The sequence below is a fragment of the Dreissena polymorpha genome, chromosome 9 (genome assembly GCF_020536995.1).
Source record: "Dreissena polymorpha isolate Duluth1 chromosome 9, UMN_Dpol_1.0, whole genome shotgun sequence".
Classification (NCBI taxonomy): Eukaryota; Metazoa; Mollusca; class Bivalvia; order Myida; family Dreissenidae; genus Dreissena; species Dreissena polymorpha.
The window spans coordinates 24,612,551-24,634,048 of record NC_068363.1 but is presented as its reverse complement, the minus strand read 5'-3'; the positions used below and the strand labels follow the sequence as shown (position 1 = coordinate 24,634,048).

The 21,498-nt window shown below is 39.6% G+C and overlaps 1 protein-coding gene and 1 long non-coding RNA gene across 5 annotated transcripts; both read left to right on the top strand.

The window, feature by feature from the left end:
* Positions 1–536: 536 nt before the first annotated feature.
* Positions 537–18,472, top strand: LOC127845443 (endonuclease/exonuclease/phosphatase family domain-containing protein 1-like). 4 transcript variants are annotated; one of them, XM_052376356.1, is made up of 7 exons: positions 558–672; positions 5,432–5,540; positions 9,242–9,367; positions 10,353–10,488; positions 11,851–11,904; positions 17,462–17,602; positions 18,188–18,472. In XM_052376356.1, the coding sequence occupies exons 2-7, from the start codon at positions 5,493–5,495 to the stop codon at positions 18,364–18,366; spliced, it is 684 nt and encodes a 227-aa protein (XP_052232316.1). In that variant the 5' UTR covers positions 558–672; positions 5,432–5,492; the 3' UTR covers positions 18,367–18,472. The 4 variants fall into 4 exon arrangements, with proteins under 4 accessions (XP_052232317.1, XP_052232316.1, XP_052232318.1 ...); XM_052376357.1 differs by lacking the exon at positions 5,432–5,540 and having other exon boundaries at positions 537–672; XM_052376358.1 differs by lacking the exons at positions 558–672; positions 5,432–5,540 and adding an exon at positions 5,674–5,748.
* LOC127845449 (uncharacterized) lies at positions 686–2,394 on the top strand. The gene is made up of 3 exons (XR_008033224.1): positions 686–872; positions 1,726–1,910; positions 2,243–2,394. It is a non-coding gene; the product is annotated as an uncharacterized LOC127845449 (long non-coding RNA).
* Positions 18,473–21,498: the final 3,026 nt, after the last annotated feature.

The following is a 21,498-nucleotide window of genomic DNA, read 5'->3' as shown; positions in this document are numbered from 1 at the left end:
CGAAGTTAAAAGTTTAGAAAGACATTATAGAAAAGATCTTATACGATGTTGTATGTTCAGTTGCCGACACAGTCGGAAAAGCTAAACAAAAACGCGACACAACTGGTCGAAACTTAAACACAAAAAAACAACATTAAATGAGTGGAAGGGACAAGTCCAGTGGCTAATCGGTGAAAAGATTGAAGGAGAGACCCGTTTTAAATGTGAAATATGTAAAAATTCATCTAAGGCATGTAATCTAAGCACAGTTTGGGCATCTGTAGGTATGGAAAAATAAATTTGTATAATACTGAAAAGGATCTGTTGAACTCGTATAAATAAAGTTGCTAGTATGTTTATTTTGATTGTTTTTGCATGAAAATTAACATTTTATTTATTTTTAGGTCATTTAGAAAAAATAATAATTATTTTCCAAAACTTAGGAGTAACGTTAAGAAGAAAATTTCAGAGTTAATAATTCTTTTTGAAAATCTGGTAGTAATTTAAGAATTTCACAAAACCTTATCTGGAGCTCTGCTCTTTTTCTTGTCAGCTCTTCATTTGGCCGCACTATATGTCTAGGCAGGACTAATAGATATTTTATCCAAGAACGGTTGCCTTGCAGATGCTTCCGATGTCCTGGGTCGCACTCCACTGCATATGGCGGCATTGAAGGGACATCAAAACATCATTGTGAGTAAAATGTGTGTGTTTTATCCACGTTCTAGGCAAACCAGACTTAATGCAAGTGCGTCAAATGCCATCTAAGATGGACCTGTGCAGTCTGCACAGGCTAATCTGGGACAACACTCACCACAGGTCTGCACAGGCTAATCTGGGACAACACTTACCACAGGTCTGCACAGGCTAATCTGGGACAACACTTACCACAGGTCTGCACAGGCTAATCTGGGACATCACTCACCACAGGTCTGCACAGGCTAATCTGGGACATCACTTACCACAGGTCTGCACAGGCTAATCTGGGACAACACTTTCCACAGTTCTGCACAGGCTAATCTGGGACAACACTGACCACAGGTCTGCACATGCTAATCTCGGACAACACTTACCACAGGTCTGCACAGGCTAATATGGGACAACACTTACCACAGGTATGCACAGGCTAATCTGGGACAACACTAACCACAGGTCTGCACAGGCTAATCTGGGACAACACTTACCACAGGTCTGCACAGGCTAATCTGGGACAGCACTTACCACAGGTCTGCACAGGCTAATCTGGGACAACGCTTACCACAGGCCTGCACAGGCTAATCTGAGACAACACTTACCACAGGTCTGCACAGGCTAATCTGGGACAACACTTACCACAGGTCTGCACATGCTAATCTGGGACAACACTTACCACAGGTCTGCACAGGCTAATCTGGGACAACACTTACCACAGACCTGCACAGGCTAATCTGAGACAACACACTTACCACAGGTCTGCACAGGCTAATCTGGGACAACACTTACCACAGGTCTGCACAGGCTAATCCGGGACAACACTTACCACAGGTCTGCACAGGCTAATCTGGGACAACACTTACCACAGGTCTGCACAGACTAATCCGGGACAACACTTACCACAGGTCTGCACAGTCTAATCTGGGACAACACTTACCACAGGTCTGCACAGGCTAATCTGGGACAACACTTACCACAGGTCTGCACAGGCTAATCTGGGACATCACTTACCACAGGCCTGCACAGTCTAATCTGGGACAACACTTACCACAGGTCTGCACAGGCTAATCTGGGACAACACTTACCACAGGTCTGCACAGGCTAATCTGGGACAACACTTACCACAGGTCTGCACAGGCTAATCTGGGACAACACTTACCACAGGTCTGCACAGGCTAATCTGGGACAACACTTACCACAGGTCTGCACAGGCTAATCTGGGACAACACTTACCACAGGTCTGCACAGGCTAGTCTGGGACAACACTTACCACAGGTCTGCACAGGCTAATCTGGGACAACACTTACCACAGGTCTGCACAGGCTAATCTGGGACAACACTTACCACAGGTCTGCACATGCTAATCTGGGACAACACTCACCACAGGTCTGCACAGGCTAATCTGGGACAACACTTACACAGGTCTGCACAGGCTAATCTGGGACAGCACTTACCACAGGTCTGCACAGGCTAATATGGGACAACACTTACCACAGGTCTGCACATGCTAATCTGGGACAACACCTACCACAGGTCTGCACAGGCTTATCCGGGACAACACTTACCACAGGTCTGCACAGGCTAATCTGGGACAACACTTACCACAGGTCTGCACAGGCTAATCTGAGACAACACTTACCACAGGTCTGCACAGGCTAATCTGGGACAACACTTACCACAGGTCTGCACAGGCTAATCTGGGACAACACTTACCACAGGTCTGCACAGTCTAATCTGGGACAACTCTTACCACAGGTCTGCACAGGCTAATCTGGGACAGCACTTACCACAGGTCTGCACAGGCTAATCTGGGACAACACTTACCACAGGTCTGCACATGCTAATCTGGGACAACACCTACCACAGGTCTGCACAGGCTTATCCGGGACAACACTTACCACAGGTCTGCACAGGCTAATCTGGGACAACACTTACCACAGGTCTGCACAGGCTAATCTGAGACAACACTTACCACAGGTCTGCACAGGCTAATCTGGGACAACACTTACCACAGGTCTGCACAGGCTAATCTGGGACAACACTTACCACAGGTCTGCACAGGCTAATCTGGGACAACACTTACCACATGTCTGCACAGGCTAATCTGGGACAACACTTACCACAGGTCTGCACAGGCTAATCTGGGACAACACTTACCACAGGTCTGCACAGGCTAATCTGGGACAACACCTACCACAGGTCTGCACATGCTAATCTGGGACAACACTTACCACAGGTCTGCACAGGCTAATCTGGGACAACACTTACCACAGGTCTGCACAGGCTAATCTGGGACAACACTTACCACATAGACTAGAGTTTCGTTCAGGGGAGCCTTCCTTTTTAAGAAAAATTCAATCAAAGCGGAAAGTGTCGTCCCTGATTATCTGATGCAGACTGTACAGATTAATCTGGGAAGACATTATGCACATGTATTAAGCCCAGTTTTCCTCGATGTAGACTTGTTTTATACTTTATGAGGTTTCATTCAAAAGCCTTCATTGTGTATGGGCCTACATAACTAACTTACGAGAATCACAAAATTGGTCAAAGTTTGATTTGCAAAATCAAGCATTTATTTACTAACAGACTTAATAAGGATAACGCATTATATTACAGTTTAATAATTGTGTAGTCCCGCTGTTATTGTTAAATATATTTGAAAAAAATAAGGCAACAAATTGAAAGTGTTTACACAATTTAAAATGCTTGTCAAATAATGGTCAATTTTTGAACTAAAATCAGGTAGAAATTTCATGAAGTGTGTTTATTTTAAGAAATTTAAATGTTAAAGCATAACAGGGTTTTGTTTAATTCTGTTGCCAATCTTAGGCTAAACCCTCTCACATTATTTGTATTCATATAATTTTCATCCAGGTTTCAAGGAAACCTACGCCTAAAATGTATTTGCCCATCAATGAAAATGTGCCAAAGTTATCCCTGGGTAGCATATAGTCGCCGCTTTGTCCTTGTGTCCGTGTGTCCGTCCGTGCACAATTTGTGTCCGGGCTATTTCTCAGCAATTAATGGCCGTTATTAAATTAAACTTTATAGGAAGCTTCACTACCAAGAGAAGATGTGCATATTATCAGCGGGTTCTGGCCGGATCATTTTTCACAGAGTTATGGCCCTTGAAATTTTCCATTAACTGTACATATAGTGAAATTCTTGTCCAGGCTATTTCTCCGCAACAAATGACCAGAATTCAATGAAACTTTATGGGAAGCTTCACTACCAACAGGAGATGTGCATATTATCAGCCGGTTATGGTCAGATAATTTTTCACAGAGTTATGGCCCTTTGAATTTTATTTAAACTGTACATATAGTGCAATACTTGTCCGGGCTATTTCTACCCAACTACTGATTAGAATTCAATGAAGCTTTATGGGAAGCTTAACTACTTTGAGGAAATGCGCATGTTATTTGTGGGTTCTGGTTATATGATTTTTTTGGAGAGTTATGGCCCTTTGACATTTTAAAGTTGCTAAACCATCCATCTTATTATAAGTTATGCCCCTCAAGAGGTTTCCTTTTATCTGAATATAAAGTGCAATATTGTGACAAAAATAACCTTTGGGGAGCATCACCCGTCTCCGACGTTTTCTTGTTTCAACATTATTGAAGACAAGAGCCCCTTCCTCAGAGCCTTACTAAAACTATGAAAGCATGATTTGGGCGATGATCTGTGATTAAGGGGTTTAATGCATGTGCGTAAAGTGTCGTCCCAGATGTGCAGTGCGCACAGTCAAATCAGGGATGACACTTTCCGCTTAAACTAGACTTTTGCTAAGAAGAGACTTTCTTTACAAAGACATATCATACATATTTATGACTACAAATGCGTTAAAATACGTATCTTAGTGGTAAAGGGTTAGATAGGCTTCACACTTAGTGGTAAATGGTTAGAAAGGCTTCACACCTGCGAAGGCATCTCTTGTACTTATAACTCTTTTGTATTTTTAGTTACTCTTGGTTCATTTTGGGGGTTAAGTGCGAGCCATAGACAATGAAGGCAACATTCCACTGCATTTATGTGCCTAAAATGGACATGAGGAAGTAAATAAAGGCATTTAACAAATAATGTTCAATATGTCGAAATACCTAATGATGCATAGTTCCGTAATGTAGTAGTTATTCAGGGTTATAAACTAACATATTGTTCATTGCTAAATTCATCAATACTTATTGTACTGATATCTTAATGTTAAGTATTTTATATGTCATGCAAGTTGTTTCAATAATTATTTAAAAGTTAAAAATCAAGCAATACTAATTTTCCCAATTGAAAGTAAATTGATTCTAAAATGCCCAATTTCACGGGTCATATACCCAAAATGCTGAGGACAAGCCTCATATTAGATGTTATATTTAGATTAGTATTAACAATAAGCAAATACACCTGTCTGACTCTGACTTACACTCTGGAAAAACGGGGCATAATACATGTGTGTGAAGTGTCGTCTAAGATTAGCCTGTGCAGCGTCGTAGATTAGCCTGTGCCATCTGCACGGGCTAATCAGGGACTACGCTGTCCCGTTTTATGTTATTGTTTAACATATCTTAGCAAAACGCCAGTTGACACGGAGATTGCAAAGGATCATCTGGGACAACACTTAACTGGGACAACACTTAACTGGGACAACACTTAACTGGGACAACACTTAACTGGGACAGCACTTAATGCAGATGCATTAAGCCCTGTTTTTCCCAGAGCGCTGCTAATATTATAATATGTCCACATTGCACGTTCATTTTAGTGTGTGAAAGCCATTCTGTTCTTGGACAGCCTAAGGAGTCGTGTTGATGTAAACGCAGGCAATGATATGGGAGAGACTCCACTGCACTTGGCTGCTAAGTGGGGATATGGTGAGTGATATGGGAGAGACTCCACTGCACTTGGCTGCTAAATGGGGATACGGTGTGTGATATGGGAGAGACTCCACTGCACTTGGCTGCTAAGTGGGGATACGGTGTTTGATATGGGAGAGACTCCACTGTACTTGGCTGCTAAGTGGGGATACGGTGAGTGATATGGGAGAGACTCCACTGCACTTGGCTGCTAAGTGGGGATATGGTGAGTGATATAGGAGAGACTCCACTGTACTTGGCTGCTAAGTGGGGATACGGTGAGTGATATGGGAGAGACTCCACTGCACTTGGCTGCTAAGTGGGGATATGGTGAGTGATATGGGAGAGACTCCACTGCACTTGGCTGGTAAGTGGGGATACGGTGAGTGATATGGGAGAGACTCCACTGTACTTGGCTGCTAAGTGTGGATACGGTAAATGATATGGGAGAGACTCCACTGTACTTGGCTGCTAAGTGGGGATACGGTAAATGATATAGGAGAGACTCCACTGCACTTGGCTGCTAAGTGGGGATATGGTACGTATTGGAGAAGATATGGCGTAAAACAGCATGTTGCGTAGCCTTGCTCCATGTTTCTTCTCCTCATTTTGCATGCTTTTTAGGTACACACAAAACATCTGAACATGTTTAGCTCACCTGAGCACAATGTGCTCATGGTAAGCTTTTGTGATCGCCTTTTGTCCGTCGTCGTGTGTTATGCGGCGTCAACATTTGCCTTGTTAATACTCTAGAGGCCATATTTATCGTCCAATCCTCATGAAATCCGGTCAGTGATATATTGGATGAGTTCGAAAATGGTAAGGTTTGTTTTAAAAACACGGTTTCTAGGAGGCGGGGTATTTTTCAATGTATGGCTAAATATGGCTTTAGTAAAACCTTGTTAACACGCTAGAGGCCACATTTGTTGTCCGATCTTCATAAAAATTTGTCAGAAAATTCATGCCAATGTTATCTTGGACGAGTTCGAAAATGACGCCGATTGGTAGAAAAACATTGCCGCCAAGGGGGCGGGGCATTTTTATGCCCCCTGATCGATAGATTGGGGGTAAATTGTTTTTGGCATGTCTGTCTTTCTTTCTGTCTGTCATTCTGTCCCAAAACTTTAACCTTACAGTAAAGTTTTGCAATAACTTTTGAAATATTGAACATAACAACTTGATATTTGGCATGCATGTTCATCTCATGCAGCTTCACATTTTAAGGAGTGAAAGGTCAAGGTCATCCTTCAAGGTCAAAGGTCAAAAATTAAATATTGAATATAGTGAAGTTTTGCAATAACTTTTGAAATATTGAACATAGCAACTTGATATTTGGCATGTATGTGTATCTCATGGAGCTGCACCTTTTGAGTGGTGAAAGATCAAGGTCATCCTTCAAGGTCAAAGGTCGAAAATTTAAAACTTTAATATAGTAAAGTTTTTCAATGACTTTTGAAATATTGAACATAGCAACTTGATATTTGGCATGCATGTGTATCTCACGAAGCTGCACATTTTCAGTGGTGAAAGGTCAAGGTCATCATTCAAGGTCAAAGGTTAAAAAAAGCGGTGCATTAGGGGGCATTGTGTTTCTGACAAAAACATCTTTTGGTCATAATATAGCTGTATTAATTCCTTGTTATCACTCTAGAGGCCACATTTATTGTATGATCATCATGAAAGTTGGTCAGAAGATTTGCCCTAATGATATATTGGCCAATGTTTAAATTGGTTGTGATTGCTTGAAAACATGGCCTCCAGGGGGCGGGGCATTTTTCCTTATATGGCTGTATATAAATTAAGAAAACCTTGTTCACACTCTAGTGGCCAAATTTATTGCCCGATTTTCATGAAATTTGCTCAAAAGATTCATCATAATGATATCTTGTATGAGTTCAAAACTGGTTCGGGTTGGTTGCAAAACATTGCCAAAAGGAGGCGGGGCATTTCTTCCTTATATGGATATTGCAAAATCCTGTTAACACTCAAGAGGCCATATTTATTGTCCGATCATCATGAAACTTGGTCAGAACATTTGTCCTAATGATATCTTAGATGAGTTGAAAAAAATAGTTCTCGTTGGTTGAAAAACATGGGCATTAGGGAGCGGGGCATTTTTCCTTATATGGCTTTATGGCTACAGTAAAACCTTATTTACACTCTAGAGGCTAGTCAGGCCACATTTATTGTCTGATTTTCAAGAAACTTGGTCAGAAGATTTTTCGTAACGATATCTTAGATGAGTTGAAAAATTCTTGCACTTGATTGAAAAATATGGTCACCAGGGGGCGGGCATTTTATCCTATATGGCTATTGTCAAAACTTGTTAACACTCTTTAAGTCACATTTATTGTCCAATCTTCATGAAACTATGTCAGCATATTTGTTTTAATTATATCATGGATGTGTGCTTAAATGGTTCTGGTTTTTTGAAAAACGTGACCGCCAGAGTGTTCACTATGCATGAACGTTGGTAAGATCATTTCATCAAATGACATCAAAGGGCTGCACAAAAAAGGTCAGTTCCTTTGAATCTCAGGTGAGCGACGTTGAGCCTTTCAGGCTCTCTTGTTATTAATTTAATGTTGTGTTTTTTTTCAAATGCAAGTTTTATGTCTATGCTTCAGCAACTCATTAGCAAGTGAAAGACAAAGACATTTCTAGATTAAGCAACTTATAAGAGAAAGACTCAAATCATCTGTGTGCTTTGGAATCGATTGGTCCTAAAATTCTTTCTACAACCATTTTCCATCTACCTCTGATTAAAAAAGGCAGTTGTTGTCCGTTACTTGCATAAGTGTGGGTATCTAAAATTTGTAAAACAGCTATCCCAGCAAACATACGCAAACAAAACAAGATTGCTTACAATCCTCCCCCTATCTGTAGTACCGGATGGGCAGGTGTCAAGAATATCTTGCAATATTTATTGTATATTTTAAGTACTGGAAATACGGTTTGAGATTTATATGCATGCTTCTGATTATAATTAAGAGATAGATAGGTTTATGCAAGATAAAGCACACACAAAATTGTCGAATTCTGCTACTTTTTTATTGGCAAGATTTAAACACAACACATTTGTCAAAATCTGCTAGTTTTGGATTGGCAGGATTTGCTGAAGAATTAATACATTATTGTTGACACTAATAGGTAAAAATATTACAAGATTGATTACTTGTTAAGCTCACCTGAGCACATCGTACTCATGGTGAGCTTTTGTTTTAACCTTTTGTATGTCGTCAACATTTTTGCTTTGTTTACACTCTAAACTGGTAAGAAAATTTGTTCTAATGATATTTCGGCTGAGTTCTAAAATGGTTCCGATTCGTTAAAAACGCATGGCCGCCAGTGGGTGGAGCAATTTTGCTTATTTGGATATAGTAAAACCTTGTTAACACTCTAGAAGTCACATTTGTAGTCCAATCTTCATGACACATTTTTCTTATGATATCTCGTCTGAGTTTGAAAATGGTTCCGGTCAGTTGAAAAACATGGCCGCCAGGGGAGTGGCAGTTTTCCTTATATGGCTATAGTAAAGCCTTATTAACACTCTAAAAGTCATTATTATAGTTCAATCTTCATGGGCTGCTCATAACAAGTAAGTTCCTTTCTATCACAGATGAGCGACTTTGGGTCCTTCAGGCCCTCTTGTCTGATCTACTTGTAGTTTACCTGTTTTAATTTATATTTCATTGTTGTTCTTTTTGTTCTCGCCTCAGAGTAAGGAGTACAATGGATTCCTGTATGATGAAATGCAGGGCGTTGCCCTAGTAAGCTCTACCCTCCTGGCTATGGACAAGAAACAGAAACCCTTCACTAGACGACCCTGCATTGCTACGTTCAAGGTTGTGTAGTCTTCTATGAAAGTATGCACCATCTTTAATTGCTTACTTGAAGTGTTGAGTTGTTTATGAGCAAAGAGTTTCATGTTACTTTAGTTTAAACCTATTTTGTTTAGTTGTATTGCTTTTGAGTCCTTTTCCTGGTTAGAACCAGTTCTTGGTGTCTTTGGAGGAGACCTTAAGAATGTTCCTACTCTAGGGAGATCTTAATTTGGCTTTTACAAAATGACTTATTCAAAAACAAAATGACTAGCGACACTACAACTTTGCTACGTCCTCTGCAAACTGATTTACTCAACTTAATGCTTACTAAGCTACATAATGACTAACTCAATTGAAAATGTCCTACTAAGCTATAATGTTTTTTACTGAATTACAAAATGACCAACTTTTCTACAACATGACTTGCTCAACTGTATTTTTTATCAACTACAACATGAAGTTCAAGTGAAACATGAAAAGCTCAATTAAAATTGACTAACTCTTATACAAAATGACTGACTTAACCACAAAATGACTTACTTCATTACACAATGTTTTACTCAACAACACAATGACTCACTAATTTTACAACATGACTAGCTCATCTACTAGATTACTTACTTAGCTACAAAATGACCTACGCAACTAAAAAGTTACTATCTCAACAAAATTATTACTAGGTCAGCTATATAATGAACTACAAAATTACCAGCTCTACTACAAAATGACTCTCAAATTCTTAAATGACGAAATCAACTACAAATTGACTCAACTTGACAATATTCAAGTGATATGATAAAACGAAATGACTGACCCATTAAAATTTGTATTTCTAAGAAAAAAATACTTTTAATTTGAAGCACATAACTGTTTTTATATAAATTTTTGCTTCATCTTATGGGCACGATGATTTATCAGGGTCCCTGGTAAATTGATTACATTATTACGGGGTAGAAACTTTTACAATGCAATCTAAAAATAATATGGTATAAAATGCATTTAACAGATCAGCGGTTTTGACTGCGCACTGGTAAGTGTATATCTGAAGGCAACCGGTCTGGAGAATGAGGACATCGGTCGACTGCAGGCAGAGATTGACAATATCCCCAACCTTATAGAGGCCATTAGGACTGCTCTTCCAGGTAAAGAGCAATTTTTATGAGGCGTTTTGTTTGAGGCAAAACAATATTCAGTTCACCAGAGTTATGAACCCGGATCAAACATATTGTCTTTAACTCTCCTTAACAAATACCACATCCCAAATCAACCTTACTGAATTCTGCCACATTTTATTTCAGATGTAAACAACTTTCGTTGAATATTTATATTCCACTTAAATCAGCCTAAAATTAAAGCTTAACAAACATTAACAGTTGCACAGATTATACGTTGTATACTCAATTCCTTATTACTATGTAAACATATCCTTTAATTTTCATTTTATGGATTTGCTTCTTTATCAGTACTAAGTGCACACAATTTAGCCATTAACTGACAGCTGCCTTACTTGAATCTGCAGACAGGAAGAACGGCAGTTTAAAGGATTTTAATACCTGTTCCATCACAATTTATGTGGGCTTGCCGGGAAACGCACTGTCGATCCTCGGATTTGTAGTCCAGCTCCCTACCAACCAAGCTAGCTGGCCTGACAAATATAACTTGTAAATATCCATATATCTACAATATTTATGCCCCCCTTCGAAGAACTCAAGAACGCTTGGGCCTAGGATCATGAAACTTCATAGGTACATTGATCATGACTCGCAGATGACCCCTATTGATTTTGAGGTCACTAGGTTAAAGGTCAAGGTCACGGTGACCAGAAATAGTAAAATGGTTTTTGAATGATAACTCAAGAACGCATATGCCTAGGAACATGAAACTTCACGGGTAGATTGATCATGACTTGCAGATGACCCATATTGATTCTGAGGTCACTAGGTCAAAGGTCAAGGTCACGGTGACCAGAAATAGTAAAATGGTTTCTGGATGATAACTCAAGAACGCATACGCCTGGGATCATGAAACTTCATGGGTAGATTGATCATGACTCGCAGATGATCCCTATTGATTTTGAGGTCACTAGGTCAAAGGTAAAGGTCATGGTGATCCAAAATAGTAAAATGGTTTTCGGATGATAACTCAAGAACGCATACGCCTAGGATCATGAAACTTCATAGGTAGATTGATCATGACTTGCAGATGACCCCTATTGATTTTGAGGTCACAAGGTCAAAGGTCAAGGTCACGGTGACCCAAAATAGGAAAATGATTTTCGGATGATAACTCAAGAACGCTTTTGCCTAGGATCATGACACTTCATTGGTACATTGATCGTGACTCGCAAATGACCCCTATTGATTTTCAGGTCACTAGGTCAAAGGTCAAGGTCACAGTGACAAAAATGGTATTTGCACAACGGCTGCCACTACAACGGACAGCCCATTTGGGGGACATGCATGTTTTACAAACAGCCCTTGTTAAATTTCCTTTTGTCATTGCAGGGGAAAATGATATTATACTGCTTGGTGACTTTAACCTGTCTCCAGTTACTAAAGGTTAGTCGTTTGATTTTTATAATGAAACTGATCAAAATTAATAAATAATATGATATTTATGCCCCTCTTCAAAGAAGAAGGGGTACATGTATTGTTTGCTGGATGTCGGTCGGTTTGTCTTTCGGTAGACCAGTTCATTTGTGATCAATAACTCATAAACGAATTAACCAGTTGGCTTGATACTTCACATGTGCATTGGCCTTGGACAGTAGATGACCCCTATTGAAATTGGGGTCACTAGATCAAAGGTCGAGGTCACTATCACACTTATATTGTTTTGCTAGATGTCAGTCGGTTTGTCTGTCGGTAGACCAGTTTGTTTCGGATCAATAACTTGTCAACGAATGGACCAATTGGCTTGATACTTCAAATGTGCATTGACCTTTGACAGTATATGACCCCTATTGAAATTGGGGTCACTAGGTCAAAGGTCAAGGTCACTGTCTCACTAAGTGTGAAAATCGTTTCTGATCAATAACTTGTCAAGCAATTGACCAATTGGCTTGATACTTAACATGTGCATTGGCCTTGTAGCGTTTTCCCAGGCCCTGTTAGCGTGGCGCGGCGCCATTCCCTTTTTTGAAGGGCCACGCTGCCCCCTTTCAAAGCCATTTAGCGCTACGCTGCCCTTTCCAAAGGCCGCGGCAATGCCCTTTCATGGGCACCCGCTGTTTTCCGCCCTTATTGATAACATCATAATTTCCCCTTGACCAAACTTCTAAGCCGACTAGTATCAGATAATGGCTCCAAGGCAGTGAAGATTCGCGTGGTTGTGAATTAGTCATGCGTTAATATCAATCGATAATGTCAGAGGCTATGTTATACCAAGTGCATTTATCGGTCGGTGATGTGTACTCCTCCACGATAAATTTGTGGACTGTTACTTTGGAGACTTTTGATGAAAAACTTGGTGTTATCCTCCTGGAAATTGTGCATTCCATGCATAATTCAGTTATATCAAAACATATATTTTACGCATATTTACATTTAAAAACACAAATTAATTTTATTATCGTTATCGTCTTTAAGATATTTAATTATTGAAACAAGACTATTGCCAAGCAATATATGTCCCCTACCGGCTCCACCATTTTAGAAATATTTTTATATTTTTATTTGTTGCCATAGCAACCAAAATTTTTGACGTATGAAGAAAATAAAAAAGTGCATAATGTCCAGATAGCCATCTATCCATGTTTTAAATTTCATGAAAAAAATATAAAGAACTTTAAAAGTTATCACAGGATCCAGAAAACCACCATTTTCTGCAGTAATTTCTTGTCTCTTTGTTGCCTAGCAACCATTCTTTTTGACGTGGGAACAAAATGAAATGACGTACATAATGTCCATATTGCCATTTATCCATGTTTCAAGTTTCATGAAACCGGTAGGGGACAATAATTTCTAAGACGTAAACCAATAAAACAAAATGCAATTCGCGTATTAGGCGGACATATTGTAAGATTTTACTTTGCTATGCGCACCTGTCGCTTTACGAGATGGCGGACATACAGAATTAAATTGTGACTCAGCAAAAATGGCAAATACAATCGTAAACGATCGAATTAACGATGGAGATCATACATTTAGAAGGAATTAATGAAATGTCTGTGATAATCAACAATGCATACAAATGTTTTAGATAGCAAGAACATATTTATTTGTAATCTACTCAGTGAATGTATATCACGGAAACGAGTGTTTACATATTGTTAGCGATCAGTTTACTCGCAATGTTAAACATCTGCAAAGATTTTTATGTTAGTAGTTCTGTGTATAATCAGATTCATATGCATATATTGCTTTATTATGTTTGATGTGCTGTACAGTTTACTGAAACAGCATGGAACTTAAATGTACATTGCAATCTAAATATATTAAAATAAATCAAAGCAAGTTAAATACACCATTCACCATTTAATGTGCTTGTTTATTTTTTGTTTTTCCACAACTGCCTCTGATGTGATTACATGTTTCTCCCTAAATCAGGTATTCACGGAACATTTTTGCCCTTTTTGCCTAAATGCGCGCTTAAATGCCCTTTTTGAAAGTAATGCGGCATTCTCCTTTGTCCTCCTGAGAAAAACACTACACTGGTTGACAGTAGATATCCCCTATTGAAATTGGGGTCACTAGGTCAAGGTCACTATCACACAAAGTGTGAAAATCGTTTCCGATCAATTACTCGTCAACTAATTGACCAATTGGCGTGATACTTCACATGTGCATTGGCCTTCTATAGTAAATGACCCCTATGAAATTGAGGTAACTAGGTAAAAGATCAAGGTCACTATCACACTAAGTGTGAAAATAGTTTCCCATTAATAACTCCTAAACGCATTGACCGATTGGCTTCATATTTCCCATGTGCATTGGCATTCGGCAGTAAATAACCCCTATTGAATTTGGGGTCACTATGTCAAGGTCACTGTTACACACAAAGTGTGAACTTGTTTCCGATCAATAACTTGTCAACTGATTCACCGATTAGCTTGATACTTCCCATGTGCATTGGCCTTGGACAGTAGATGAACCCTATTGAAATTGGAGTCACTATGTCAAAGGTCATGGTCACTGGCACAATAAGTGAAAAAAGTGTTTCTGATTAATAATTCATCAACGAATTGAACCATTGTCTTGATACTCCACATACGCATTTTCCTTTGACACTAGATGACCCCTATTGAAATTTGGGTCACTACGTTATAGGTCAAGGTCAGTGTCACAATAAATGTGAAAATTGTTGTGATCAATAATTCATCAGCGAATTGACCGATTGGCTTGATGCTTCGCATGGGCATTAGCCTTAAACAGTAGATGACCCCTATTGAAATTGGGGTCACTAGTTTGTGGGGGGGGGAATATATCTCGACTGTGGAACTCTTGTTTGCAGTATAATTCATAGATGGAATATAATATTTAACAATGTTAATATATCTCATCTCAACTCATCTTGGCCTGTGGGCCCGTCAGTTTCCTCCTGGCGTAATAGTTCTGGTTAAGGCACCCCAGCTATGATGTTTTTCCCATGTAACTTGAACCTAAGATTCATCCAGGTCTCAATGGCAGTTGTTTCTATGCTGCCTGTTCATCCTCTTCCATTGAGTGTTCCAGGGGAGAAATTGCCTTGTTGTGTTGGATGCAGACTGGCGATGGGTTTGGCGTTGGATGTGTTGGTCTTGAAATCATTGCTCTACCCAAGCTAAGTTTTAAAAAAAAATGTTGGATTTTTCCTGCTTCTGCTGTGGGGTTTCAGATATAAAAGCTAGATTGTCGGATAGTCCATATGGTCCAACTGCTTGCAACACTAGATGCAATTGTGCTTCTGGTCCAACGAGGGCACAATGACAGTTGGAACAGAAAAGGTGAGAATAAGCAGCCTTGCCTTACTCTGGTTACTACTACCAAGGTGTGGGTGTGTTTCCTGCCGTTTACACTTATGCAGGTCATCATTTAATCAGACTCGCAGATGATGCTATGATCTTTACTGGCACTCTGTAGTATCTCAGTTGGGACTTCCGGTCAATTCTTTTGAACACATTTTCATAATTGATGAAGTTTACATAGACGGATGAGTCACACTTAAGGAAAATGTTCCAGTATGATGTGCAGGATTGCGATGTGACCGTGCACGAACTCATCTTTCGTAAGTCCGCTCATTGGTCATGTAGATGCTGGTCAGGTTAATCTTTTTTATTCGGATAGGCATAATGCGATTAACACTTTTCCTGACATGAAAGACAACGTTCCCCTAAGTAATTGGAATATGAACTTTGTCTTCCCATATCATGCTGAAGAGCGTGTAGAGTTACTCCTCCCTGGTCTTGATGTAAGCCTTTAGAGCTATTGGCAGTATGCTGTCAGGTCTTGCAGACTAGCCGATCTCCAACTGCTTGATTGTGCGGTTGATATCTTTCTTCTTGAATACGCAACACTTGATTGGCAGATCGCTAGTGGTTTATCTGGTGACCTAGCAGAAGCTTGCCTGTAGAGTAGCTCCTGGAATGGCTCGATCCATCTCTTCTTCACAACACTTGATTGGCAGATCGCTTGTGGTTTATCTGATGGCTTAGCAGAAGCTGGCCTGTATAGTAGCTCCTCGAATGGCTCGATCCATCTCTTTTTCTGCACTTCGTTGTCTGCTTTCACTCCTCATATCTTTTCCATTACTTGCGGCTCTTATTTGTCATATTTTCCTGATATTCACTTGGTGATTGAGTACAGGCCATTGGTTCTGTTCTTGCATGCTTTCTTTTCTGTCATGCTTGTTTAACCATTGTGTATCCTTTTGGGATGGAAAATAATTAATCCGATGACCAGGTTACTTGTGACACACACGTCGGCAAAAATCTTACTGAAGTCATTCATCTCTTCTAGTCCTTGCTGTCCCATGATGTTCTCCTATCCCTGTTCTTGGTGTTGAATTCACCGATTAAAATTATGATTTTCCTATTTTGCTCGTCTTGCCTGATGGTTTACGGACTGTTGTAAAAGTCATCATTTTCGTTCTCTTCACTTTTGTTTCGGAGCGTAGAACTCATGACTGGATTATGTCCATGTTGATCTTCTTTGTATTGAAATAGGTAGTCCTGATCCATGCTGATGCCATCAGATGAGCGCTCTCTGTGCTGACTTTTACAGCATCTGGGCTTCTGCCAGTGCGTGTACTGCATCCTCCTGCTTATACCCCAAGTGCATCAGTAACTCGTCAAAAGTCCATGGCTTTTGCCCAGAATTAGTCTACCATTATTCGCATATTTAATGAAAGTTCAACTTCCTTATATCTCCTGCAACTTGCGCTCTCTCCAGTCCCCCCAGTCTGGTACATGTATGGATGGTAGTGTTGGTCCTGGTGGAGATGATGTTCTTTGGCCTGGGGGCTTCCAGGAGGCCCATCTTCTCCCTTTTCCATGATGTATTGATTGTCTGTAGCTACAGTGTGTTTATAACCCCAGATCGAATGATCAGGAGGTATATTGTTTTTGTCCTGTCTGTCTGTCTGTCTGTCTGTCTGTCTGTCTGTCTGTCTGTCTGTCTGTCTGTCTGTCTGTCTGTCTGTCTGTCTGTATGTCATTGTATGCGTGTGTCTGTCCCAAAACTTTAACCTTGCTCACAAAATTAAAACTCTTGGGTCTATGTTTTTAAATTTCACATTAGCATGCATCTCATTAAGATCTACAATCAAACATGGTTTGAGGTCACTAGGTCAACGGTCAAGGTCACTCTGACCTTTACATTCAAACTATAACTTTGTTTCTAAAATAGCTGCAGTGCGGCTTCAAAGCACAGTAGGGGGCATGGTGATTCACAAACACAGCTCTTGTTCATAAAGTAGGGTTGCTAGCCATACACAAAAATAATCTGGCAACACATAAGTGAGGCTACTCCAAAGATAGTTGGAATTACCTTTTAATCTTTGAATTACATCGTTTTGCTATAAGTTGTTATGAATTTAGTTTGAAATCTGTCAAAAACAATGTGCATTCAAAAATTCTATTAGAAATGTTTTATATAAGGTTTTCAATATTAAATGAATGATGTTTTTTGTTTATTTTAGATTTTGACGATCTTCGAAATCAAGGCTATCACAATTGTATTGCCGACGGTGTCTTCACAAACATAAGCGACGCCAACAAAAAAGGCAGCAAGACATACGATAACATCTGGATATCTAAACAGACAAAACAAGTGTTCACTGGTAAGAATTATTTTATTCCCCGCCAGAGGTGGAGGGATAATAAATTGGTCTTTGTCAGTCCATCCATCCTTCTGATTGACCATCTCAAAATTTATCTTTGGCGAGGGATATCAATTCAACAAATTTGCTTGTTAATATTGTTGTTATATTGTGCTTGATTTTGCTGGTCCAAAGCTTTGTGCATTGTAAACGATTTGTGTTGAAGATTTCCATCAGTTGATGTTTATTTAAAGTTTGCTTACCCTTGATTAATTGGAAAATACTATATTATCGATTGAATTAATTATGTTAGTCAATGAAAAACAAAGAAGAGGCATTTATCAATACTTTATGTTCCTGATTCTCAAATGAACATAAATGTATCATATTTCAAACCTTGGAGATTTAATTATGATGATGCCATTATTCCCGCAAAAAAATCCACCAGTAAATATGCAATCGAATTGTGGAATAACTTAACATATTACGAAAATTTGTTAATGTTAGTTCATAAACAATTTAAAATCTGCTCATGAGATCACCAGAAGTCTACAATAATGCTGTTTTAGGCGGTTTTATGGTAATATATTTTATTCCCCTGCACAGGTCAATGTGACGTCGTGAGAGAGGGACTGTCCAGTCCCTGGATCCCCAAGGGCTGGACGTGGGGCGGGGTCGTGAGTGACCACTGTCCAGTGTGGGCCCAGTTCTACACGGGCCGTGACCTTGACACTGGAGACTTGAAGATCGGACCAGAGGCCATTAAATTTGCACTGACTGACTGATGTTTAGTAAAAGATTAGAATATTACATGTTTGACTCTGGTATGACAGACATCACTAGTAGCAATTGATAATGCAGTTCTTTAAACAATAAATAGTGACAATATTCCACACTTTTCATTATGTTATTGCCATGAAAATCCCCATTTAAACTACTTTGAAATGGAAGCCCATAATAAACTAATAAGACACAATTAACCAGCGCTTGAACATATTTGTGTGCTAATATTAGAAATATTCTCTTGGTTAAATGTTTCCAATTTATGTAGCAAATTTGTTCAACATGTTATGGTACGTGAAGTTTTGAGATGTTGATGTTATTTATGTTAAGTTTGATGTGTGCTGCGTGGATGCAGTAGCGTGTATCCCCGTACACATCTTCGATGTTGTTATATTTTCAGCCTTCAGAGGCTGGTAGCGGTATTGTTATTATGCCCCCCTTCGAAGAGGAGGGGGTATATTGCTTTGCTCATGTCGGTCGGTCTGTCGGTCCGTCCACCAGGTGGTTTCCGGATGATAACTCAAGAACGCTTGGGCCTAGGATCATGAAACTTTATAGGTACATTGGTCATGACTCGCAGATGATCCCTATTGATTTTGAGGTCACTAGGTCAAAGGTCAAGGTCACGGTGACCTGCAAATAGTAAAATGGTTTCCGGATATTAACTCAAGAACGCTTAGGCCTAGGATCATGAAACTTAATAGGTAGATTGATCATGACTCGCAGATGACCCCTATTGATTTTCAGGTCACTAGGTCAAACATCAAGGTCACAGTGACCCAAAATAGTAAAATGGTTTCCGAATGATTATTCAAGAACGCTTAGGCCTAGGATCATGAAACTTGATAGGTAGATTGATCATGACTTGCAGATGACCCCTATTGATTTTTAGGTCACTAGGTCAAAGGTCAAGGTCACAGTGACATGAAATAGTAAAATGGTTTCCGGATGATACCTCAAGAACGCTTATGCCTAGGATCATGAAACTTCATAGGTAGATTGATGATGGCTGGCAGATGACCCCTATTGATTTTCAGGTCAAAGGTCACGGTCACAGTGACCGAAAATAGTAAAATGCTTACCGGATGATAACTACAGAACGCTTATGCCTAGGATCATGAAACTTCATAGGTACATTGATCATGACTCGCAGATGACCTCTATTGAGTTTCAGGTCACTAGGTCAAAGGTCAAGGTCACGGTGACCCGCAATAGTAAAATGGTTAGCGGATGATAACTCAAGAACGCTTAGGTGTAGGATCATGAAACTTTATAGGTAGATTGATCATGACTCGCAGATGACCCCTATTGATTTTCAGGTCACTAGGTCAAAGGTCAAGGTCACAGTGTTCCAAAATAGTAAAATGGTTTCCGGATTACAATTCAAGAACGCTTAGGCCTAGGATCATGAAACTTGATAGGTAGATTGATCATGACTCACAGATGACCCCTATTAATTTTCAAGTCACTAGGTCAAAGGTCAAGGTCACAGTGACATGAAATAGTAAAATGGATTCCGGATGATAACTCAAGAACGTTTATGCCTAGGATCATGAAACTTCGTAGGTAGATTGATAATGGCTGGCAGATGACTCCTATTGATTTTCAGGTCACTAGGTCAAAGGTCAAGGTCACGGTGACCCGAAATAGTAAAATGGTTTCCGGATGATAACTCAAGAACACTTATGCCTAGGATCATGAAACGTCATAGGTACATTGATCATGACTCGCAGATGACCCCTATTGATTTTCAGGTCACAAGGTCAAAGGTCAAGGTCACAGTGACCCGCAATAGTAAAATAGTTTACGGATGATAACTCAAGAACGCTTATGCCTAGGATCATGAAACTTGATAGGTACATTGATCATGACTGGCAGTTGACCCCTATTGATTTTCAAGTCACTAGGTCAAAGGTCAAGGTCATGGTGACCTGAAATAGTAAAATGGTTTCCGGATGATAACTTAAGAACGCTAATGGCTACGATCATAACACTTCAAAGGTACATTGATCATGACTCGCAGATGACCCCTATTGATTTTGAGGTCACTAGGTCAAAGGTCAAGGTCATGGTGACCCGAAATAGTAAAATGGTTTCCGGATGATAACTCAAGAGCGCTTATGCCTAGGATCATGAAACTTCATAGGTACATTGATCATGACTCGCAGATGACCCCTATCCATTTTGAGGTCACTAGGTCATAGGTCAAGTTCACGGTGGCCCGAAATAGTAAAATGGTTTCCGGATGATAACTGAAGAACGCTTATTCCTAGGATCATGAAACTTGATAGGTAGATTGATCATGACTCGCAGATGACCCCTATTGATTTTGAGGTCACTAGGTCAAAGGTCAAAGTCACGATGACCCAAAATAGTAAAATGGTTTCTGGATGATAACTCAAGAACACTTATGGCTAGGATCATGAAACTTCATAGGTACATTGATTGGCAGATGACCCCTATAGATTTTCAAGTCACTAGGTCAAAGGTCAAGGTCACAGTGACAAAAAACATATTCACACAATGGCTGTCACTACAACGGAGAGCCCATATGGGGGGCATGCATGTTTTACAAACAGCCCTTGTTTTTATTATTTTTAGACACCTTGTTTTCGTATATAATAGGAATTCAATACTGCTCCAGCAGCTGGAGTTTCACTTCTTTATATTGAATTGCACAACAGTTTGATGTGTGCTGCGAGGATGCAGTAGCGTGTATCCCCGTACACTTCTGTGATGTTGTTATATTTTTAGCCTTCAGAGGCTGGTAGCGGTATTGTTATTTTTATTATTTTTAGAAACCTTGTTTTCGTATATAATAGGAATTCAATACTGCCCCAGCAGCTGGAGTTTCACTTCTTTATATTGATGTACTGCTGATTTCACATTAGGTGTACCGTTCTTGGGATGTGGAAAATAGTGAATGCCACTTTTGTTTTCAAGTAGTTTGTGTGTTCCTTGTTATAGTAAAACACTGTATTCACAACATATGAACCAATAAACCATCTTTTATTACTTACACATGAATGTCTTCCGGTAATTATACTTATAATAGTTGTAGGTTTTGCTTGTTAGAACTATTTTGTATAATTGTTATTTAAATATAGCTAACAATACCATTTAGATTTGTTTAA

Excerpts from the sequence above, each read along its gene's own strand:
- LOC127845443 (XM_052376356.1), top strand. The coding sequence starts at position 5,493 with ATGATATGGGAGAGACTCCACTGCACTTGGCTGCTAAGTGGGGATATG. Across the intron at positions 9,368-10,352 it reads CCTGCATTGCTACGTTCAAG|ATCAGCGGTTTTGACTGCGC; the intron begins GTTGTGTAGTCT and ends TGCATTTAACAG. Across the intron at positions 10,489-11,850 it reads CATTAGGACTGCTCTTCCAG|GGGAAAATGATATTATACTG; the intron begins GTAAAGAGCAAT and ends TTGTCATTGCAG.